Source organism: Lissotriton vulgaris, chromosome 3_2 (genome assembly GCF_964263255.1).
Source record: "Lissotriton vulgaris chromosome 3_2, aLisVul1.2, whole genome shotgun sequence".
Taxonomy (NCBI): domain Eukaryota; kingdom Metazoa; phylum Chordata; class Amphibia; order Caudata; family Salamandridae; genus Lissotriton; species Lissotriton vulgaris.
Window position 1 is genome coordinate 204,656,257 of NC_141690.1, and position 25,843 is coordinate 204,682,099.

Below are 25,843 nucleotides of genomic sequence, written 5' to 3' on the forward strand. Positions count from 1 at the left end.
ATCTGGCAAGATTGCATCTTACCTGTTCTACAATGCCTGCTTTGTGGAGAGGAATGCGTGCTAGATATCTGTCGAACACTACCATCGGCAATGCCAACGGATGTTGACGCATTACTGGGTCAGGTAATACTCGTGTTGCCCCCAACAGCTACCAATCCAGCTAATGGTGAGATACGTGGACCGACAGGCACACAGGTACCATCTGCTATAAACATTGCTAACGCGGCTGACGCTTCACATCTGTGTACAATTGATCTTCTTAATGAAGTGGTTCAACTTTCATCTACAGTGGTAGACAATTTCTTAGCCAACCTAGATGATTTAATGTTTTTTCCTGACACAGAGAATAACTTTTGAAGTTAGCACACTGCGTTCTATGAACTCTGAATTCGACCTTCACTTTTTCATAACCAAGGCTTCTAAGTTTGGAACTCTCTTTAATTTGATTTTTTTTTACTTTCCCTTTCCAAAACTGAACGTTGGCACAAAGTAATTGTTTAAAGTAGAACTATTCTTAGAGAACAAGAATTCTTTGAATACTTTTTTTTGTAAAAATTTTTTATTGAAGGATTATGAAGCAATAAAAGGATTTAACAATTAAACATTAAATTTGATACAGAAATGCAATAGCAGGGACATGACTTTCAAGATATAAATAGACAGATGTACAATTCATAATGTGGGAATAAAATTCATTTACATTCAAATAAATATGCCTATAAAATACTAATTCCAGGTCAAATTCTAGCATCCCTCCACTTCATAACGGGGGCCCAGAAAAGTCTTCCCATCTCCCGTTTCTTAACTCCTTTGAGTTCATATAAGCATGACTCGATATTCTGAATGCCCAAGAGTCTCGAGAGCCACATCTGGAAAAAGGGTGCGATAACATCTTTCCAGCCAGCGGAAATCAGGATTCGAAGCACTGCTACTGAGATAAAAACTAGGGCTTCCTCATCCTCTTCCAAAGCCAATTTTGAATCTGTACCCATAAACACCAACGTAGGGGATAGATCGATCTTGTGACCTAGCAGCCCCTCCCAGAATTTCATAATCTCAGTGGGCCCTGCCGGTCACAGGAAACAAACATATGTACTAGGTCTGCTTGACCTGAATTACACCTCGGGCAGCAATCATCAGTCCCGACACCCCATGCAAATAATTTGGCCGGAGTATGGTACAGATTAAAAACGGTTTTATAATGCTGAGCCCGTAAGTGAGAGGCCCGAAAAAGCTTTTTATTTAAACCAAGAGCAAGATCCAAATCAACATCCGGGTTTCCCAGTTTAGTAGCCCAAACACTTTCCATTTTTCCAATATCGTCCTGAATCTCACCACCAGAAGATCGTAAACCACTTTAATCTTTCTACACCCTGTAACCAAGACCTCAGCCACAGGAATATCTACCGGAGGCTTCAATTTAGGTCTTAGTCCCCTTAGGGTGCGAGCAATTTGTCCGTACACAAACCACTGGTTGGCAGGAATGCCAAACAGCTTTTGCGGGTCCTCAAACCCTATGATCTTATCCCCCTCCATGACATCTCCAATAGTCTTAACCCCCATTCTCTTCCAAGCCTGGAGATTTCTATCAGCCCTCAACTGAGGAAGAAGACATTAATTTTCCAAATGTAAATAAGAATTTACCTTCGGGGCATTACATTTTTTAAAAATAGCTTTCCAAACCAGACAGGCCCCGTGCAAAGTCTTAAAGCGGGCCTTCTTATAAAACCTACGTTCCACTTCGCACAGCAATAGGCGAGTTGCTTTACGCCCTAACAGCATCACAAAAATTGGGGGAGGCACCTGAGTACCTAAGTTTGAATTTTCCCCAGCGGGTCTGACATCAAATTGAAAAAGAATAGACATTTGAATCAGGAGGCAGGCCCAATGATACAATCTAAGATTTGGGAGTGCCATACCCCCCCTTTCCCTCGGCAATGACATAAGGCTGGTGGAGCGCCTGACCTTGCCATACTGCCATAAAAACCTTATAAAGACGGACTCCAGCTGTTTCATTATTTTTTCCTCAATAAAAAGGGGAATAGCCCTAAAGAGATACAGCACTCTAGGGAACATTAACATGTTTAGAGCATTAACCCTGCCTACCAAAGAAAAATTGCAGCATATCTATTCTTTTCAATTCGGTCTCTATAGACTTAATTGGAGGGAGATAATTCTCTTCTACTATTCTACCCAGTGAAGCATTAATTTTTACCCCTAAATAAACAGCTGAATCCACAAATCTAGAATCAGATTTCACAATACTTTTTGAACAGATTATCTGTGTTTTAGATTCATTTAGGAGGTACCCGGAGCCCTGCCAAAAACCTTCGACATCTGTGCCAGAGCCGGTAGTGCCTGCTGGGAGTTCGTCGTGAATACAGCTAGATAATCAGCATACGTTAGTATCTTATTGACATGGCCATTAAAAATCACAGGAGGGATACTAGGGCTCTCTAATATTCTCTGGATAAGGGGATCGATATACAAAGAGAAGAGGATAGGGAAACAGGGGCAACCCTGGATCGTCCCTCTCTTTATATTAAATTTATCCGACTTGTCCCCCATAGCCGTGACTCTAGCGGCTGGATCCACATACATGGCTTTGAGCGCTCTGAGCACTTTCTCCCCGAAACCCCTCCCTGTCAATACACCCCAGAGAAAGCTCCAAGCAAAGCGATTAAACGCTTTCTCTGCGTCGAGCAGGATCATGGCGATCTCACCCCCGTGGCATCCTGGGCGTCAAATCGTGTTATAGCTCTACATGTATGATCTGTTGTGCCCTGTCCAGGAACAAACCCATGCTGCCAAGGGGAGATGAGACCGCCAATGATCCTGCCCAACCTCTTAGCCCAAATTTTGAATAGAGCTTTGTATCGGTATTAATCAACGATATCGGCCGGTAGGACCCTGGTTTCTCTGCTGGTTTCCCCTTCTTGTGGAAGATTATAATGTTGGTTTCCTTCCACGAATCCGGGACCACCCCTGAATACGCAATCCCATTGAATAGGTCAACCAACAATGGGAGAATGTCATGTTCCATTGCTTTGTACACCTCCAGGGGGATCCCGTCAGGGCCGGCGGCTTTTCCGGGTGCTAACTCCAGCAATGCAGCCAGGACCTCGGCATACGATATATCTTTATTGAGGTCCGCTCTGGTGACATCATCCAAGCGCGGACCCCTATCCAGATACTCATCCCCCTGGTTGCTCTCCGTATCCCCCACATCATACAGTTTTTGATAGAAATTTTCAAACACCCTCAGTACATCCTAACTTCAGTAAAAACGATTCCATCCTCCTCAATGCGAGTAATCAGACTCGCAGATTTTTCCTGCCTTAGCCGAAGGGCAAGAGCTCTACCAGCTTGAACACTTCATCAAAACAATTTTGACCTTATCTACAAACCAACGCAGTTTATGTACTCTGCTGTGGGTCTCGATTTTTTTTCTGTAACTAAAGAGCCATTTCGTAAATGTAAATTTTGTGATTCATTGGGTTAGCATTTCCCATATTACAATGACATCATTTACTTTTTAATGCGTACTACGCAAATGCTCATTTTTCCGTGTGCAACCATTTCAAATACATTTTATATGAATTTTGGGGGGTTGTAAACATGTTCTGGATTATATGTTTTAGTGCTTGATCTTGAATGACCATGATAACGTGAAGTGGGTGTTGTGTACCATTTTAGGAACCTATTGTAATTTTCCCGATTCATGCCCTTATATAGGTATAAAACACCATATCCTTATATAGGCATCGAAATCAACCATATTTGGCCTTCGCTCATGCAGTCTAAATACGGCAGGGACACTTACACTAGTTTTGAAAATCTACAACGATTTCCTGGAAAACTCTGTTTCAACAGCTAGGGACTTCCCCTTGCTCGAAAACTGACTAGTCCAAGGACTCATGGAGTTTTCAAAGAACTGAAACTCTTTTATGACGTTATGTCCACCTTTACGTCAAACTCGGCAACTTCAAGGTATAAATATGACCACACTTGCCTCAGCAAACACACAGTGGTTTGGAGCAGTTCGACTATCTACTTGCCCGACGCATCCTGCTATAGCAAGTGTCGAAGTAAGCCGAACCCTCCAGGAGACGCACAGAGATGCTGTCTTTTCTCTTGCCGAGAAATCCGGCTACAGTGTTTCCAAGCTACTCTTGCGGGTTGTTGGGAAATCGAGTCCTGAGCCTGACCTTCATTGTAACCTAGGTACGGAGCCGATTAGACCCTAAGAGAAATCTTGGACAGATTCTAGGCGAAAATACTATATTTATGCTACAACTCACTTACTTCTTCCCTCGTACTAAGGTTAGGTACATCGGGGTAGGCGTATTTTAGATGCACCAGTTGAGTACTTTTAGCCTCTGTTATTGAAGTATGTATTAGTTTATGGTTTAAGAACCATACAATGCTCTTACAGTATTATTTTATTCTACTCTTTCTACTGTATGCATTATATTTTGCAACCAGTTTTACGATTGTAGCAGTTCATTTCTTAAGCCTGAGAAAGAAGACTATTCAATAAATCCTTTTATTGAAAACACCAGTCTATCTATTTTCTCAGCACCTCTGGTGAAACGAAGCATGCACAATTGACTGAGTGAAATATCCATCTATTGTTTTCAAGACTCTGAAGATCAGTTTTATCTTGGGGAAACAAAGTTGACTTGTTTATGCGGTTGTCAGAAACTAATCCCTTCGTGTTTATTCGAGAAAGTTTCTAGTGACCTCTGAGCTAGCTGGCACTCACAGATTAACTCTAGTATATTCGATAGAGACCTAGTAGACATCAGTCCTACGTCTAATCTGTAGGATATATTATTCCAATGTGCAGAGCCTATTGGGAATATAGGAACTACACTACACCATGAGGCACAGGGTCAAGACTGATTTGGAAATGGCTATGTCTCAACTGGGGTGGCTTGGTGAGCAAAATAATGATGGATTAAACCCAGATCTGTGACTGGGGGTGAATGTTTTGCCATTGTGCAACATTCCGTCCATCATCTTGTGTGTTTTGCCATTTTAAATTAATGACATGTTTTTGTGTGATTGGGTAGCTTTAATAAAATGTACTCAATGTAATTTGGCCCCTTTTAGCCTATCAGATGGGTGTGTGTGTATATGTGTGTGTGTGTGTATTCACTGAAAAAACCATAGGTTATAGACCATATATAGTTAGGAATTCGCATTTACAAAACCTTATTTTACTCACACAAAACCATTGAAATTCCATATATAGTTAGTTGCACTAACTATATATCGCGCACCCGCAATCCACTGCTGATGAGGTCACATATTACATCATTCATGACATGGTCAGTGACATCACTGATGACATCACTGATGACATCACTGATGACATCTCAAATGACATCACTGATGACATCTCAAATGACATCACTGATGACATCACTGATGACATCTCATTTGACATTACTGATCACATCACTGATGATATCATTCATGTGATAATACGATGAACCTCTTCAGACTCTAATATAACCTTAGATACAATCAGTGTAAACAGACACTCACAGACTGTCACTCATCCATGGAGTTACTCACACACCTAGTCAGTCATGCAAAGAATCAATCACACCTCCATTTCCTCAACTATACAGTTATACAAACTTTACTTATTCAAACATATACTAACACATATTTACTCTCTTATACAATCCCTGATACAAGTCCACAATGATCCATACAGCCACTCACACATTCACTGGCTCTTATGCACAGTTATTTATATATGTCAACTCTCACATGTACTGTGTTTTACATATGTACTTACTTTGACATGTACCACTGAGATATCCATTCACTCACCAATACACTCATGCACACAGTCAACCGCGCATACAGCTGTTTCCACATGCACTTTTGAAACCATACATCTAGTGAATCAACTGCTCACACATCTATGCACAGAGTCATACACCTCCCAGCCACCCACACACACACTCAGTCTCCCATACAAATACTTGGGCAACCAATCAATAACCCATATAGTTACTCATATAGCTACTTATCAACACATGCAACAGTTTACAGAACAACAGACATAATGATGCACAAATTAAGACAGTTTAGTCACTAACCCATGCACTCAGTGAGACACATTTAATCACTCACTCATACAGTCAGTCATGCACCTACTAAATCCTTCATCCAGACACTTATACATCCACTCATTCTTCAATATGTAAGACATATTTTAACTTTACAGAAACATACAGTCACTGGATGTTGTCATCAGTGATGTCACTGACCATGTCATGAATGATGTAATATGTGACATCATCAGCAGTGGATTGCGGGTGCGCGATACATAGTTAGTGCAACTAACTATATATGGAATTTCAATGGTTTTGTGTGAGTAAAATAAGGTTTTGTAAATGCGAATTCCTAACTATATATGGTCTATAACCTATGGTTTTTTCAGTGAATTTTCAAGGTTTTGTAAATGCTAATTCCTAACTATATATGGTCTATTTTTCAGTGAATTTTCAAGGTTTGGTAAATGCTAATTCCTAACTATATATGGTCTATAACCTATGGTTTTTTCAGTGAATATATATATATACATACATATATAAACATATATCATCTGTATATCTATATAAATACAAACATAAATGCATGCATACATATACTTATATGCATACAGATGCATGTTATTTACATGAAAGTTGAAAAAACACTAATAAAAGCAAAGCTAAAAAGCCACCTCATTACAAACAGAATGGCTTTAACTTAAACGAGGGCGAGATCTATTGCATTTTCAATGCTTGTTTACTTTGGTTCCATCAAGAAGGCATTCAGATGTGTCACACATTTGCCATCAATTCTGAATGTTAGCACTCTAGTTGCACATTAGATCACTGTAGTAAAGCTACTGCTCACCAGGGACGTCTGCTGCTGGTATTCAAAGTGCATGTTTCAGTCTGCATGTCAGAATTTTTTTAATGAAATAGAAGAGGATTTGAGAAGTCACTCAAAATGATCCCTAATTTTTCTTTCTGAAGCACTAATCATACTTTCTATGGCAAAATTAACCCCCTCATTTTGTTCCTTTTTAAATTGAGTGTTTTCAGACTTACCACTTCATTCCAATCAAGATGGCTTCAGGTGTGCCATACCTTTGTAATAAGTAGGACTGTTAGCGCTCTAGTTGTTCTTTAGAACACTCTGGGACATTCTGTCATTGGGCTATACTTGGGCTACATCTGGGTGATATTTGGGCTACATTTGGGCTCTTTTGTCTCTGGTGGCCATTTTGGGAGACTGCATGTCAGAATGTTTTAATGAAATAGAAAAGGATTTGAGAAGTCACTCAAAATGTGCCCTAATTTTTCATTCTGCAGCACTAATCATACTTTCTATGGCAAAATATACCCCCTCATGTTGTTTCTTTTTAAATTAAATGTTTTAAGAGTTACCACTTTATTCCAATCAAGATGGCTTCAGGTGTGCCATACCTTTGTAATAAGTAGGACTGTTAGCGCTCTAGTTGTTCTTTAGAACACTCTAGGAGGCTGCAGTAGAACACAAAGGAATCAACTGACAGTCTCTGTCCTTGTTGGATGTACATGTTTTACTGAGAATGTCAGACTTCATTTTCACATGACTGAGAAAGATAATGTGAATTTACAGAAAATATGCTTTCAGTTTAGCTTATAGATCCCCTTCCAAACCACTGTGGGAAAATCATGAGATATTAGTTTTCTTTCAAACAATATTCATGATATCACAGCAGAAGGTTTTTTCACATGGTAAAATCACCTTAGAACCCACCACAATTCCTAAAACGAGTATGGTACCATCAACAAATGATTTATAATGTAACTAAAGTCCTAAAACCCTCTATTAACTACAATGCTTTTTAATGAGGTGCTATCATGTATATTGGTCCCAAGATGGCTGCCAACACTTCTTGGATGAATCAGATGTGTGGTTAGGCTCCGCCCAGATATATATCTTTTTTTGAACCTAAATTACTCAAAATCCACTGGAGCACATATATTGAGACCTAGCAAAGGCACATCGGGCTAACAGTCCCTACAATTTTGCCAAGTCTCGTGCAAATCCATTCAGCCGTTCGAGCTAAAAGTGAGGCCAACCGCCCTATGGAAATTAACATGGGAAAAACGCGTTTTGGGACCCCCCTTTTTCCTCGGCCCCCCCTTGATGAAACCCCCCCAAATTGTCAGGGGCTGCTCAGAAACAAAATGTTCCATTTTCCTGAAAATTTCAGCCAATTCCGTCCACAAACGCCAAAGTTATTAGACATAGAATTTTCTAAAATCCCATAGAGAAAAAATCCTAACTATACATACCTACTGGCGACCGCCAGTAGGTAATTATATATATATATATATATATATATATATATATATATATATATATATATATATATATATATATATATATCACATACACCTACCCTACTGGCGATAGCCAGTAGGTATATATAGTTAGGACCTAGTTACCATAGGAAATACCCAACATTCTATTGGGAATAACTTTGGCGCAGATTGAGGAATCTGTGTGTAATTTTCCTTAAAATTGCCTCGCTCCGCTCTGTCCCTGAAAGGTTCGGGGGGATTCGTCAAGCGGGGCCGAGAAAAAATGGGGCTCCCCAAACGAGTTTTTCCCATGTTAATTTCCATAGGAAACTTTGAACACGGCTACAGCCCGAACGGCTGAATAGAATTACACCAAACTTGGCAAAATGGTAGGGACTGGTATGGAGATGTGCCTTTGCTATGTTTGGTGAAAATCCCTCCAGTAGTTTTTGCAAAAAATTGAATGTGAAATGTAGCCCAATGCAATTTTCCATAGGACCTTTAGACACTGCTACAGCCCGAACGGCTGAATGGAATTACACCAAACTTGGCAAAATGGTAGGGACTGGTATGCAGTAGTGCCTTTTTTATATTTAGTGAAAATTGCTCCAGTAGTTGTTGAGAAAATTGAATTTTCCCAAATTATATATCTATGGGCAGGACACCGTCCGCGCACGGTTCATGCACGGTCCTTGCACTGTGCGCTGACCCTAGCGTGCGCAAGCGGAATTCTGATTGGCTTATGGACATCTGTCAACATTCCAGTCAGTCGAGATGAGGAAGTGTGTCCGCCATCTTGTTTTTGTGGCAGAAGGTAGCTGTAAACAGAAGGCTAGTACTTGAAAAGGGGGCAGGGTAGAGATTCCTGACCCCCCTAGGTTTTGTCATGGGGTCTCTAAAGAACCCGGAAGATCGCGCGCGGACGGTGGTCTAAAAAGAAAAAAAAATACATTTAAATAACAAGTTTGAGTGTTTAGATGTTGGTTAAGTGTAATATTGAGTGGTGACTTTTTCACCTTTGGGTTTAGATAGGTGTGTGTTTACCGAGGCACAAGATGGCTGTCAACACTTCCTGGTTTGGAGTGTTGACAGACAGTGGCAGCCAATCAGCATGCTTTTCGCAGGAAAGCATTTAACAACAAGGGTTTTGGCAAGAGCACAGTAAGGCTGTGCCAAGAACAGAATGAACAAAGGGAATTGCCAATACTGTGCAGTAATTCGAACGTTTTGAAGGAGATTGAACGCAATGTCGCTCAACCCAAAGACCACTATTTCAGTCAAGGTTCTTTGGAAAAATAATTTATTTCTTTTGTTAGATTTATTATTTTTGCTTTTGAATTTTTTTGGGGAAAATTTTAAGGGAAACAATTTTTTTTTAAATTGGGTAGACGTGAAATCAACTAGTCAATAACTACAACTTGAATCTGATACAGTTATCAGAGTAGTCAAGAAGGTTCACAAGGGTGTATTTTGACAGGGAAGAAAAGGGCACGAATACCAAAGTTTCAATTCAAGGAATAAAACGTATAACATTGACACTCATAGACGACAATTTGACAATAGACAAACAAATAATTAGGGTTTTGGCAAGAGCACAGTAAGGCTGTGCCAAGAACAGAATGAACAAAGGGAATTGCCAATACTGTGCAGTAATTCGAACGTAATACATCTCCCATCAACAACTACACCTCCCATGATGACCCGCATGAGAGGATGCCAAGAGGAAGTTCCTTCAAAATACGCTGAACCGGAAATGTCAGTCTGACGGCGTTAGCACTGATGGCGACACCGCGTTAAGGAGGATTCAGGAAGACTTGAGGTAAACAGGCGATCCATTTTGCCCCGGTTGAAATTCTCTAGGCGCCTCCAGCTACTATATATTTTTTACGCGTCGCGGTATTTGAATTATTCCTCTCACTGACTCTTACCAGCAATATTTAACAATGATGTATATCAGCCAAATGTTATTTCCGGCAATGTTACCCCCGGCCATGACGCGACGCGGTAATTCGAATTATTGCTCTCACGACTCTTACCAGCAACATTTAACAAACGACGCATATCAGCCAAATGTTACACCCGGCAATGGTATCCCCGGCCATGAACAGGTTCTTGTCAGATTTTGAATCTTTCACGCTCCATAGGCTTTTTTCACTAAGCAATCACGTGTTTTCTTACAGAAGAACAAGAATTACTTCTTGGAAAATAAGAGAAATTCACCACCCGGTTTTTGAACTATTTTGAACCTTGGGATCATCCAAAAAATGTAAGTGGCATCCGCAGTGTACCTAAAGCGATCCGAGCCCCCCATCATTTTAAACACATCACATTGTTAGACATGTCCAATTTTTCTTTTCCAGACACCAAGACTTGGACATTAACACAAGACAACTCAGGTATGACTGAAGAACATGCTGACCCGTATGTGAGTTGAAGGTCGTTCATGTGTGTATCTGACAGAGTGTTTGTTCATTTTTGTTTTTCAGATTATGTTTGTTGGTCCAGAAGAGAATCCCTGAAATTGCAGGGATTCGAAACGCGTCGACCCCCCCAACGTTTCAGATTTACTCTGTTTTTTGTGACCAATCGTTCTCTAAAAATATCTGAAGTATAACAATGTTTGATGGTCATTCACTCAAATGAAATTTGCAACCGTGTTCCTCTCCATTTAGTTGAATAGGCCCCCCTGTTGTATTTAGAGCAGGACTTGTGTATAGGGCCCCCATTGCTAAGTAACTATATTTTGATAGAGGAAAGTCTCCCTCTTGCCTTGTCCTAATTATTTGTTTGTCTATTGTCAAATTGTCGTCTATGAGTGTCAATGTTATACGTTTTATTCCTTGAATTGAAACTTTGGTATTCGTGCCCTTTTCTTCCGTGTCAAAATACACCCTTGTGAACCTTCTTGACTACTCTGATAACTGTATCAGATGCAAGTTGTAGTGATTGACTAGTTGATTTCACGCCTACCCAATTAAAACATTTTTTGTTTCCCTTAAAATTTTCCCAAAAAGAATTCAAAAGCAAAAATAATAAATCTAACAAAAGAAATAAATTATTTTTCCAAAGAACCTTGACTGAAATACTATTGCGCAGGAAAGCAGCATGCTCATTGGCTGTCAACACTTCTAACCAGAAAGCGTTGGCATTCATCGTGTGATAGGTAGACCGAGGCACAAAAGAAGCAGAAAAACAAAATTGTAGAATGCAAAAAGGGGGCAGGGTAGAAACAACCTGACCCCCCTAGGGCTGCTGTGGTGGTCCCACAAGTAAATTAACATATTTAAACGTTATCCGCTAATAGAATTAGCATTTAAAAAACCTTGCGAATTCACAGAAAAAACCATAGGTTTCAGGCCTTATATAGTTAGGAATTAGCATATAAAAACCTTTGAAATTCACTGAATATTTTACTAGTGTATGAAAAGGTGTATGTGATTGTCACGTGGATGATGTCATCAGTGATGTCATTTGAGATGTCATCAGTGATGTCACTGACCATGTCATGAATGATGTAATATGTGACATCAGCAGTTGATTGCGGGTGCGCGAAATATAGTTAGTACAACTAACTATATAGGAGCAATTTCATTGATTTTGTAGGAGTGAAATGTCCAGCTAACTAGAACACCCCTAAAACTTCGTTTTTTGAGTGAATTTCAAAGGTTTTTTAAATGCTAATTCCTAACTATATAAGGCCTGAAACCTATGGTTTTTTCAGTGAATTTACAAGTTTTTTTTAATGCGAATTCCTAACTATATAAGGCCTAAAACCTATGTTTTTTTCAGTTAATAAATATATATACATACACACACACATATATATACACACACATTTTAAGAAGTGCTCCAGGGTCCCCTCACATGGGCGGGACTATTCAGTGGTTTGGACTATTGATTATTGGATGATCCCCTGAAACAGAATCCTAAATTCTTGAATCCTGTGATAGCAAAACTGCCCATTGTTTTGTCAGAAATGAATTTGTGAAATCTAACCTAAACATTGACATGTTATTTGTCCTTTGAAGTAAACAGCTTTTCAAGTCAAGTACCCCCAAAAACATTTAATATATAAAAAAAATAAAGTGCACCACATGTACGATGTCACTAGTACCCCTTAATGGCAATATTGAAAAAAAACTTGATTTTTAATCAAGTGATTACACCTGATCATACATAGGTACTAGCAGTCACTGGTAAATACAAGTGCCTTCAAATGTCTAAGACTGGGGGACAATTTTGTAGATGGATATATACAAATGCAAAAACAAAATCAAGTGAAGGTTTGCAAAAGTTGAAGTGGGCTGACTCAGTGAGCAATGGTATGTGGGAGCACAATTTGAGTGACGTTTGAACAGCCCAATGGATAAAAAAAATGGCTAAAAGCCCCATGTACGCATGAGTTATTTGAATGCATCTTTTTGAAAACAGGAGGTTGGCGAGACAGCTAAAGAGGTCTTCAGGCTAGGTCAAAACTTTTTTTAATTAAATCATATTGCAACTAAATCTGGTTAGGTTCTTGATATTAGCTAACACTATGCATTTTTTCTATAGACTAACATCCCCTTACTTATTATCAATAGTGATGAGCCTTACCTGAAAACTGGTACTTACCAAGCATTTGCGTTATTGTCCCTTCAAATTCAGAAACAATCTGCCTACAGAAAAAAAACATCATTATGTCACACATATTTAAAGCAGAAGTAGACAGAAAATGTGAATTTAACCCACAGAACAGTCACAAACAGTGCTACATTGGACTCTAAAATTCGAGTTTCCTAAAAAAAAAACACTATATGCATTTATAATTTAGCAGAATATAAGGTTGTCAACAAAATGTAGAAACTAGGACCTTTTCACATTTGACAAACCAGAAAGCCAGTTGCTAAGAAAACAGAAAAGAAATATAAAAAACAAACCTTGTAACAGGTCCTCAAAAAGTAGCGAAAACACAAATAATATCTATTGTGTGTCTAAGATAGGCCCATGTACAGACACTGTCATCTTTCACCATGCACACGTTTTTGGATTTGCTTTCTCATTCACACACCCTAATACACACGTGTGCATGACAATGCTGGATACGTTTCTCTGAAACTGCTTCACTTCAAAATTCAAGTTAACAAGGCAATAATCATGATTCCTTGATCACCATGTACAAGACCTCGACACAAATTGTGCAAATGTGTATTTTTGTTACACAAGGTAACACGGCTATCTAAAGACCAAAACAATGCTGGCATGCCAGAGGACTCGCAAGGATGCTTTTTAATATAAGCATTTCCAGGTTTAGGCAGAGAAGTGCTTTGCTGTCATTGGCAAGGTGTCTACAGGCTGAAGCTTCGGCCCAGCAGCTTGCTGATATCTCTGGCACAGGGTATCCAGCATGTAACAGCAACGGGGAGCTACAATCTTTACTTTCAGTTAAGAGGTTAGATCATCAAGTATGGAGATTCTTAGCAGAACACACACGCTAGACACTTAGGTTAGGGGACGCATAGTAGGAGTACGAAAGATTTCTCGATTGTTTATATGCTTGCATATATATATTGTTTCTGCACAATGGTGGAACCTTTTATGCTGTTCACTGTCCTGATACTTTTAATAACTTTCATTTGCTTCTGTCTATTGATAATTGCAGCACAAATATTTTATATAAGAATCACATGGTGTCAATCATTGAAAACGTCCCACAGTGTATTCCTTGTATATTTCCCCCAGAGAAAAGACCACGAGTGACTGAGCGAAAGAGTTCCAGATTGGTTACCATGATCCCTGCAGGAACAGGGTTGTCCTGTTCAGAGGTTGCCAGAACTGCTTGCTACCAGCCTAGAATTAGGGGTACTTATAGTGGCCGCAGGAAGTCCGCTCTGCATATACTTTACCAAAGTAATGTATACTGTGCACAGAGTCCAGAGGATCCCCAGAGGTATAGCAGACGTTAAAGTAGAGAATACCTTACTCTCAAGGTAGTGGTAGTTGGGCTGAGCAGTTAGGCTTATCAGAGGGTAGTGTTAAAGAATTTGTTGTACACACTCAGGCAAGAAATGTCACACTCAAAGACTGAATCCAGACCAATTGTTTGTATAAAAAGTTGTTGCTTTGTTATTTTTATTACTAGAACCAAGAATCACTTAGTGCAGGTAAGTTACACAGTTTGTCATTGGCAATACTTTACAGGAATGCAGTATGATTCTGTGAATGCAAAAAATATTTCCAGTTTTAGGAAAGCTCTCTGTTCATGTCCATCAAATACAGTGTTAGACCTTGCAATGATATAGATATGCAATGTTATGATACAGTTGAATGTATTCCTATGGAGAAAAACAAGTTTAGAGGCTTACAGGAAAGTACTCTGCTTTGCAGTTCTGTCTTGAGATGGTAGCACTTACACAGGGCAGGGGTCAGCTAGGTAAAGAGTGCACCCTCAGGAGCATGGCACAGGCGCAGCAGGGTGCAGAGGTCAAAGGAGATTTTGGGGCCTAATTCAGTGCTATGAAAACAAGGGGTACTTGGAAGAGCACCAGTAACACTGCGATTTCTAAGTCAGGGACTAGGGATCAAAGGTAGGAACAGGGGCCACAATAGGCACCAAAAGCAAATCTCCAGCGGCACTCGTGAAGCAGACTGTAAAGCAGGCGTCTGGTTCCTAATTCAAACCAATGGAGGACGTTGGTTGAGAATAAATACTGCAGGCTTGGACTGAGAGGCTGGGCGAGAGCGACCAATGGCCGGAAAGGTAAGTTTGATAGCTGGGGGACAAATCGGCACGGCTCCCCAAAGTCAGGGGCCGGCGGATGCAGGGGTGCCTTTTGGTGTGAGGTTTCCTTAGCTTGGTCCGGTAACGGGGACCCTTTAAACAGAGGCTTCAGGCATCTAGGAGTCTTGGAGAGGTCAGCAAAATAAAGACACGGTCAGGATTGCATGGGAGACGTCTCTGGTAAGTAGTTCAATCGAACTCGGGCTATGGGAGTCAAGTGCAGAGTGGTGCAGTGTTGCGGATCTGCCGGGAGGAGGAGACTGGAGTTGATTTCTTTCCTGCACAAATCCGGTGTCCACAGGAGACCGGAGTCTTTGTCGAAGACAACACAGGTCGTCTGGGGTCCTGGAGGTTGCAGGTTACACCAGTTTCTGGAAGCAAGGTCACTGGAGTAGTAGACAGATCGGTAAGGATGGGTCCATATTTGTCGTCTTCTCCACTGCTGCACAGCTCTTCGGTCCTCCTTAGGTTGCTGTATCTGAAGATGCAAGGTTCAGGGGTGTCCCTAAATAAATTTAGCGGTGTTACAGGAGTGTGCAGATAAGGACCAATAGGTCCCTTCCCTGGGGTGTCTACACCCCCCATTATGCCACCCTCCAGTGGGAGGGAGAATAGGCTTCTTCCTGATTGGGTGAATCCCCTCATTTTCAAGATGGAGGGAACTGAGATGTGTGCTTCTCTTAGCATCCCCCACATGAGGGGAGGGGTTGGCAAAGGTGGGTGCACCTCCCTCTTGGCTAAGTTTTCCCACTGATTCACCTACCCAAAGTGGGGGTCAGAACTGGCAGGGGTCAGTTGCTGATAGCAGGAAAAGGCTGGGGGTTGCCAACAAAGGTGGCAGGACTTTCCCTTTAAGTCCCCTGCCCATTCGGGAGAGGGTGGCGGTGGATGTGGAGGGTGAGGCACGACACACCCATGCATGATGTGCTTTATTTCAGGACCCAGAGAGTGGAGGCTCGCTACCCAGAGGTGCAGAAATCTGTCTGGTGTTGGCACATGGCTGGTAGCCACTCAGGAACCACATAAGAGATGGTCATTTTTCAGGAAGAATCTCTAAGATGTCTTCTGAGTGCATTTTACATTAAAACCCACACTGGCATCAGTGTGGGTTTAATGTGCTGAGAAGTTTGCTACCAAACTTCTCAGTTTTCAGTGGAGCCATTCTGGTGCTGTAGACAAACTCCCAGCCCTTATACTTGAAATGGCTTCACTGCCCTTACAATGCCTCTGAATGGCAGACATGGAAGGGATTATTACTGACACAGATATGCCCTCACCAGTGGTATGGTGCAACCTGCCTTAAGGGCTGTATGGTCTGCTAGAGGGGTGACACACCCATGCCACAGGGAGTGTTAGTGGACATGGCACCCAAGGATGGGTGCCATGTTGACTTCAGTTTAGTCTGAACCAAAACGTTCAGGGTGCAACAGCAGTGTGTGGGTATTCATGTGAGAGGTCTTTGAGGGTGGCATACTACATGCTGCAGCCCTCAGAGGCCCTCTCTGGCCACATGGGACTTAAATGTGGCCTAAAGGGGTGCTAATTGTAAAGACAAAAGTACAGTTTTGGGAAAGAACTCAGGCCCTGGGAACCTGATTGGCAGGTATCAAGGGCACAGTCAGTCAAGTTGGCATCATGTATCTGGTAACAGAGCAAAAAGGGACGCTTTCCTTCACATTACCCTCTCCAAACAAAAGAGAATAAGGCTAACCGTTCCCAAGAGTCTTCTTTGTCCAAGTAGAACATGGAAAGTCCATCTGCATTGGCATAATCAGTCCCGGGTATGGGTTCCAATGTAAAGTCCATTCCCTGTACAGAGATGGACCACAAAAATTTGGGATTTTCACCTTTTATTTGCATTAGCCATTTGAGAGGTCTGAGGTCAGTTTGGATTAGGAATGGAGTCCCAAACAGGTAGGGTCTCAGCTCCTTTAGGGACCAAAACACAACAAAGGCCTCCCTGTCAATGGCACTTCAACACAGTTCCCTGATGAGTTGTGAAGTGTGGCTCAATGATTAGAGCGGCAGACCCTGATGCAGAGGTCTAGCCCGGGACCAGGGTTCAATTCCCCGCCTCGGCGGGTCTTGGGCTCAAAATTCCACGGGCCTGATAATTCTTGCCTCGGTGCCTATTCCAATCATGGAGTCCCACTCTGCAAGTCTGGGCATTAGCTTGCTTAATCTCCACAACGGCCCCCACAACGCTAAGGATGCCTGGCCTCCACCTTGGGTTTGCCCAGGAGTGGTCGCCTCACAGGGAAGCCAGGATGGGTTCCACAGCGGTATTCGTACAAGCGCCTTGAGACCCTTGCGGGTGAGTAGTGCGCTATACAAGTATCAATTTACATTTTACAATTTACAGCACTTACTCCTCCATTGAAATGTGCTATGCTAGTCAACAAAGAATCCCATTTGGTTCAATCCATTTTAGAAGAAATTTTCTTCTTTTTATATGTTTTCATCTTAAACAAACATGTCGGTTACATCCTTATTTATCCAGATTGTTATTTGGATAACATTGCAAGTACTGCAGCAGCAGACACATGTTTCGGCAGAGCTTTCTCAAGGCTGCAAGAGATTGTTTGACAGTGTGAGAAAGTGCCATCTTTTTTTGCCTTGGTATGCCCCCACTTTTTTCTGAACTGCTGATGTGCTTTGACTGAGTGTGCCCTGGGTTCCTGCCAACCAGGTACCCAGGGCCTGTGTTCCTTCCCTGAAACGGTGTTGAAACTAAAACCCAATTGGCCTCTCTAGCCCCCTATCAGCCCCTAGTAAACGGTACCCTAGGTACCCAGGGCATGATGACCAGAGAAGACCCCTGAGGACTGCAGCACTTATTGTGCCACCCTGACACCCACATACTGCCTTTGCAGGCTGAGTGTTGAAGTACAGAACTAAACAGAGTCGACCTGGCCCACATCCCTGTGTGCCATGCCCACAGAACCCACTGCCCTGGCATACTTAAGTCAACCCTCTAGCTGGGTGCCCTATGCCAGAGGTGAGGGCACAGGTGCATGAGCCCTGTGCCCCTACAGTATCCAGGGCCATTCCTGGGCACTGTAAGTGCAATGATGCCATTAAGAGTATATGGTACTGGGAGGTTGTCATTACGAACTCCACAGAACCATAATGGCTACACTGAAGACTGACAAGTTTGGTACCAAACTTCTCAGCACATTAAACCCACACTGATGCCAGTATGGGATTTAATGTAAAATGCACCAGAGTGCATCTTAGAGATGCCCCCTGAAAACCTAACCTACAATCCATGTCTGGGCTGAGAGGCTGCAATGGCTGCCACACAGCACTTGTTGCTGGACCCCTGGGTGGAGAGCTCCCCCCGCTCTCTTGGGCCTGCAACAATGCACATCCTGGGCGAGGTGCTAGGTCTCCTCTCCCAGGATGGGCAGGGGGAAGCTTCAAAGGCATGCCACCTCTGAGCTTTTCCAGACCATTTGCTGTACCCAGCAACTGGCCCCCACAAGTTCTGACCGACCACTCTGGCAAGAAGACTGGCGGGAAAAACTACGTCAGGAAGGGGAAGGGGGGCGGGGGTGCCAGCCTATGCCAAACCCCACCCCTAAGGTGGGGGAGACTAGGTGAAGCACGACCCCAGGCTCCGGCCATCTTGAAGATAGGGAGCCCTGCCCAATCACAGTTAGGCTCCTGCCCCCCTCCCACAGGAGAGCAGGCTAGGTGGTGTACCCACCCCAGGAAAGGGACATATTGGTCTCTGCCCGTGCCCTACCTGTAACGCCACTAAATTTGGTATTTAGGGGCTCCCTGAACCTTCCTTCACCAGATCCAGATTCCGAATCAAGGAACACGAGGACCTGCCGTGCAGCTGCTAAAAAGAGGAAGACACCAACTAATTTGGCCCCAGCCCTACTGGCCTGTCAACCCTCGAACCTGCTCCTGTTGAACTCTGGCATCTCCAGTGGTCAGCAACCTCAAAAACCCTGGAGGACCCGACTGCCTTGTAACTTGGACTACCTGGGTCTCCCACGAGCAGTGGTACTGCTCAAAGGAAGTAACAAGCCCTGGCATCAGCCCAGAACCACAAACCCTGCACCCGTCTGTGAGAAGTTGGCCCGATATGCAACGTTCGCTATTCTAGCGACCGCTATGTATCGTTCCAACGACCCTTATGGTGCTTGGTTGTAAGTCAACCTATAGACCAGCTATCCTAGTAGCGTGGATACGAGCAGTCTAAGGCTAAAGACTCGAGAGGGCGCGTTAAGCCAGCTGTTTACCACACATGTACCGCTTGAACACCCAGTGAAAGGACACCACACAAGTGTTATGAAAATAAACAATATATTTATTAAGAATCACAACAGCCCTGTACTCTTTATGAGGACAGGGTACTAAGCACAAACCAAATCTCTTTAGCAAATACTTCAAGTGCACAGTTTAAAACAAGTGTCCGAGGACACGGAAAGGTTAAGGCAAGTCGGAAGCGAGGGACTCGGGACCCTAGAGTAAGGAGGCTATGCAGGCACTGAAATGCCGAGTTACCTAGCCACGAGGGCTGCGGCTGCACAAGTCTTACAGGCGTCGGGGTCTTCGCTGACGAGCCAGGAGCCGGAAGAAAAGGAGTTGCTGGCCGGCGACCAGTGCTGAATAGTTCGTAGAGATCCAAGCCTGGATCGGAGATTGATGAAACCTGAAAGCAGAGGGGACCAAGTTCGTACTACTAGCCAGTAGTCAGAGGGTACCAGGAAGGCACCGGTTGGCCGTCACCTCGACCAGGTGAGTGGGCGACGCTAGGCTCTGCAGTCTCACGGACCAGGAGGCGTTGTCGGCGACCACGGTGGAGGTGCGAGCTGTCCCACGACGGATGTCGCTGTCGGCGTCTTGAGTGGACCAGGAGGGTCCGGGGTGCTTCTCGAAAAGATGGAAGCAAGGGCCAGTCTGGAGCAACCAGACCGGCAGTGATGATTCTCGGGTGTCGTCACAGAAGGACACAAGCCAGCGGCTAGTGACCAGACAACGTGCTGAGCAGCGAGCAGAAGGGCCCCACGCAGATCGTGGAGATGCTGGGAGACTGCACTTCGGTGCTGGAGCGGCTCAGGGTCGGGGCTTCTCGGACCCCAGAGCACTCACCAGAGAGTTACCTCGATGGTCGTGCTGGTTTTTAAGAGCGTGCAGGTTCTGATGATGGCCGGTCCCTCGAGGTCTCGTCGCACCCACAGATCACAGCTGAGCTGATGACGTGGGTAGAGGTCAGAGGTGCCAGGGAAGTCGGTTCTCGTCGAGCTGGGCCGTCGGATTCCTTGAGGAAGGACTTACAGCAAACCGCAGAGTTCTTAGATGGTGCCTGCTGATGCAGGGTGACTACTCCTTAGCCACAAGGGAGAAATCTTGAGAAGAGTCTTGAAGTCCTTTCGTAGAAAGTATTCTTGATTCAAAGATGATCTAATTTGGAAGGGTCCCCGCTCCGGCCTTTATCCTAAAGAAAGGGGTGGGTACATGACTAGGTCCTGCCCTAAGGGTGGGACCAGGAAGGGGGGTAGTTACACTCCTCTCCCCTGCCGGACTTTCCCCAGGCCAGGGCTGTCGCCCCTGGAACTGGTTCTAACCGGCAGATGCGTAGTGAGCACCGGGGTGCCACTCCGCAGTCACCTTCTCGCAAAAGCCCTACCTACCCAGAATACACAAACCCTGTCTGGGACGGTGCGAACACCGCCCTCGACAGGAAACCCTTTGTCCAAGCGCTCCTCGCTGGAAGGACTCCCAGCAGCAGGAGGTCAGACTCGTGTCTGTGGTGGCAGCGTCCATTTTGTGGAGCTGAGGCTTTCGTTAACTTTAACCGGGGTTCACAGTTACGTACATGTCGTGTCCCTCTAGAAGGGCGGAATGCTAACCTCGTCGCCAGGGTTGGTGAGAGGGCAGCATCCCGATTCGTATGACACCTTACTCGACATGTCTTGATAACGCGACACCGAAGTTACCGATGTGGCACGCGTGATCATGGAACAGCCATTGGGTCTTTTCTCCGCAAGCTGCAACCGGCTCGGCTCGGGCCAGAACACAGTCCACGCGAGCCCATGCACTCTGCCTTCAGGATTGTCAAGGCCTGCCATAGGAGTGACTGATAGGGACTCGGGTGTCCATTGTATGGTTAGATATAGAGCTACTATATCTAAAGCAAAGGGTGATTACACGACTTCGCCCCAGCTGTCATGCAGCCAGTTGTGTCAAATTTAGGAGGCCAGCCAGGGGTGGCATAATACATGCTGCAGCCCCTGGCGGCCCTGGGTACACCTATGCCCTGAGTTACAGGGTCTGATAAGGTGGCCCAGTACCAATTGGTAAATGCACCTAGGGTACATGTTGTAATTTAGAAAGAGAACAGCCAGGCTGTGGGTCTGATTGGCAGGCCCACAGCCAGAGAAAGTCGTAAACCAGTGAAACAAAAGCAAAAAATCTGGGTGATCATAGGATTGCAGACCCTACTCTCCTACACCGTCAAGCCTGGCATGTGCCGGAGTGAATCAAGATGCTGAGGACGTCCCCCCGGCGATTCTGACCTGGAATCCAGTGCCCAAGGACCCTCCTCAACGACCCAGACGACGCCTGCAGCTCAGGACAAAGGACACCTCCGACACGACCAGCAGGGGGTAAGATTTCCCGACCTCAAAAGACACCCCTGCCCCCGGGCCCCACGTCCCCCTTTGCCCAACTCCTGGGTGCCTACCTATCATCCAAGATCTCAACTTACCCCTCGAAGTGTTGGTCGCTCCTGAAGATCCTCCGTCCCCGAGCCTGCAGCCTTTGTTCCCTTTTCAAGATCCTCATTGAATAACATTGAGTGCCCGACGGCTCAAAAGCACTCTGCCCCCTGCTGCCAGAGTGCCCCTGGGAGTGCAACCTTTGTCCTATCCTACTTCCCCATTTGCCCTGAGCAAGTGACCAGGAGCCCAGCTCCCACAATTGCGTGGCTCCTAGCCAGAAGCAACCAACCGAAGGCCCCCTGCCTCTCATTAGATAACATTGGGCCTAACTACCTCTGCACCCGGCTGCCCCAGTGCTGCTGAGGGTGCACCAAAGGTACCTACCTGACCCTGGAGGACTCCTGAGTCTATGCCCGGAACCACAAATTCACCAGTCGAGTACTCACCTGAAAACCGATGACTCACTTTCCTGCCCTTGGATAACATTGACTGGTTTGACTCGAAATTTCTTCTAAGTGTTAAGTTTTGAAACTTTAAAATATTCATCTAAAATCAGCCGAATAACGAATTTTGAATTACTCACCTGGGATCAGGAGAGAAGCCAGTACTGTACCTAGTAGACCAGTACTGAACTGCAAAATTAATCACAACTGTGTTTGCTAGCAATCTAAATTTCTGGCATAGGAAACCATTGCCTGTTTCTCTGTGAAAATTCTTGTGTGTTATGTCCTCTGGTACTGCCTTACTGCTCGACCAAGCTACCACTTTAAGTAAGGTCACACCTGGCTTTAACCTCTGTTATACCTCTGGGGTTTGTGGACTCTATACACACTGTACCTTACTCTGGTCCAGTATATAGAGCCACTTTCTCACAGACAGTATCAGTCAATGTAATTTAGTGAACCAAGTATAACACACCATGAGTGCACAGTATTGGAATGTCAGGAGTGGTGACTATATAAAATGTTAAGAACTTCATTTAAAAGTGTAGATTCTAAGGGGCCCAAGAACTGGTACCAAATAGAAGCATAACAAGCAAGTGTGCACAAGAAAGTGAGGAGAGAACCGTAACTGGAGTAGAAAAAGATGGATGTCTGATTAGGAAAGTAAGCGAGAGCGGTATTCCAGTGGTGGCAAGGGAACAATTAGGAAGTATAGTGATTCTGGCGTTTTAGCAGTTATTACCCACACTTAGACTGTTATTCGTACCACTGTGTCCAGTCCTATAATGGATACCTACACTACCCAAGTCAAAATGGATTCAGAGATTCAAAGGGCTGCACAATAAAGCACAAGTTGCTTTGGGGAAAACTGGCAAAGCTGAAAGATTGCTTGCTATGGACCCATGTAATACACACATTAAGTCCTGCATTTATGTTGCAATGGCATCCAGCTGCCTAAAGGCTTTCCACCCCAGAACCCCTACAAGTTAGATGCACAAATCATACCATTATGTTCACATTCCTTGAGTGGGGGATAGAGTAATACCAAACACTGATCACATACTGGGGTTGATACTAGCTGCATAAAAGGGTCTGGTTTCTGCACATGCTGCGGTGGCTGCTACAATATCAATACTGCAGCAACACTATTGGTGGCCAGGTCTTTACAAACGGACTAAGGACTTTGTCCTTAAATGTGACATCTGCCAGCAGATGAAAGGTTCTACTGTAGCATGTCCACCTCAGACACCTCTACTGATTTCAAACAAGGGACCATTGCGGCACTCTGTCACCAGATGTGGCTTTGATTCCTGGGGGTATGGCCACAGCAGTCAGCTGATGGCCAAAATGCCAAAGAATCTGTGAGCCTTTATCGGGACATACGCAGTAGGCACATTACATTCATACAGGGTCTGAAGTTTAGCTCAATTGCCTACAAAGGGGCCTAGGAATTTCTGGGTGTCACCATGCTTTTTTTAATCTCCATACCATCCAGAACGATGTGGAGCTGTGTAGAGGAAAAACTGACTTAAAACAGTCTTCAACAGCAAGGGTGCTAGCCTCAGGCCACAGTTGGGACCACCACCTATATGGGGTCCAGAGGGCACAACTCCATGCTGAGAAAATCCCTGGGTGATCAGACTCCCTATGAAATTCTGCTGGAGTTAAAGATGCGAGTCCCAGACCACGACAATCCTGGCACAGTGGCGGCAGAAACACCATTTGACATCAGGGAATGTTTGCCTATTTTACAGGAACTGAATGAATTCTGGAACAAAAGACATCCAAGTAAAACGCACCACCACTGGATAAGTGAAGGTAGTCCTGGGCGTGGCCTGGCAAGATCTCGAAGGTTAGGTATCTGGTCAGGGGAAAATTGTGGACAAAAAAAAGTGAGCTATCCTAATTGCCTCCATTGATCTGATCAAACAACTATGTGGCTGATTCCCAACAGTAAGCCACGTGGTATCCTGTGTAGCTACCTGCCTCGTCTCGCAGCAATACAGGAAGTTCAGATGGAAGCTTTGATAACTGAAGTCTCCTGTCTCCAATGAACAACAAAGTAGTTCTTCTACTTGTTACAACTACAACAATTGTACAGAAACACAGATTTCAATTCTGAAACCCGAGCAGAACAGTGTCTATGTACAAGAGATCGAGTCATCTCTCAGTTCTACAACACCTGCGAAGCTTCCAGAGATATAGAAGACTGCCTCTGAGACTGATATTTTAACATCTTTCATGACTTCACTTTCAACGCATCAAATCCACCACCACAACCGCTTCCTTTCAGGCTGAAAGTGCATGTTTTCTATCTTTGACTGAAAAGAGCATTTTGTTTCTCCTTTTGGATTACAATTTGGTTACATTTCCTGGTCCTCTGGATTGGTTTGGTGACCGTCTTTCTTGCTGCTAAACAGAAACGAATAGTTGCTTACCTGTTGGTGTAGTGTTGCAGCTTGAAGATCTTTCTGGATTAACTATGCTGTGCATTATTCAGCGGTCTAGTGGTTGGGTCGTCCGGAATCTAGTCTTTTCTTTGTTTTTTGTTGTTGTTTTTTGTAGCCCAGGTGGGCGTCGACGTCCCACCTTTTGGTGTCCTTCCTGTGACGTTGGCACGCTTCCTGCGGAAGCTCCCACCCTTGGGCGCCATCTTCGGATTTTTTTTTTCTCGTTTAGGTTCTGTTTCCGAATCCATGGCAATGTTCAAGTAAGTTATTTACCCGCTTTGATTTTTAAGTAGTCTGTTTTAGCATTGTCCTTGTTTTTACCACCTTTCTCTCCAGCCTCATCTTTCTGGCGGATGTAGGTGGGTTCGCTAGTGAATCCAGAAAGATCTTCAAGCTGCAAAACTACACAGACAGGTAAGAAACTATTCGTTTTGAAGCGTGATTCTATCTGGATTCACTATGCTCTGCATAGACTTTGTAGCGGTTTGTTACTTTTGTGGCGGCTGGGTGGAAGAGGAGTGTTGGCTGTTGAATATATGTTGAAGCACTTTCTGTCCTACTTGTGCTTCCTTGTTCATTTGTATATCCACACAGTAGTGCATTGTGAAGGTGTGCACTGAAGCCCATGTTGCCGTCAGACATATGTCTTGAATGGGTGTGTTAGCCAGAAGGCTATAGTAGCTCCCTTTTTCCTAGTGGAATGGGCTTGTGGCCCCTCTGCTAGTTCCTGCCCTGCCTGCTTGTGGCAGAATTGTATCGTTTGCGCGATCCATCGTGCAATGGTTCCCTTAGTTACTGGTTTTCCCATGAAACTGTTTGCGAAGGACACAAAGAACTGTTTTGTTTTCCTGTGTTCCTTAGTTCTTTCTATGTAGTGCATGACTGCCCTTCTGGCGTCCAGTGTGTGCAGTGCCCTTTCTGCACTTGTTGCTGGTTTCTGGAAGAAACTTGGAATTTGTATTGTCTGGTTGATGTGGAACCCTGACACCACCTTTGGCATAAAGTGTGGGTCCGTTCTCACCACCCTATCATTGTGTATTTGGATGTAGGGTTCTTGTAGCGTTCGCGCTTGTAGTTCGCTCACCCTGACCAGCGAGGTGATTGCCACTAAGAAAGCTGTCTTCATAGTTAGCATTTGTAGGGAGGA

The 25,843-nt window shown here is 44.0% G+C and overlaps 1 protein-coding gene across 4 annotated transcripts in view; it reads right to left on the minus strand.

The window, feature by feature from the left end:
• The window catches only part of TACC3 (transforming acidic coiled-coil containing protein 3), a 534,052-nt gene that overhangs the window by 113,668 nt on the left and 394,541 nt on the right, over positions 1 to 25,843 (minus strand). For all 4 annotated transcript variants that reach the window (XM_086964227.1, XM_086964225.1, XM_086964226.1 and 1 more), the window contains exon 12: positions 12,981 to 13,024. In XM_086964227.1, coding sequence (XP_086820353.1) covers positions 12,981 to 13,024 — 44 coding nt within the window. The remainder of the gene's footprint in view (positions 1 to 12,980; positions 13,025 to 25,843) is intronic.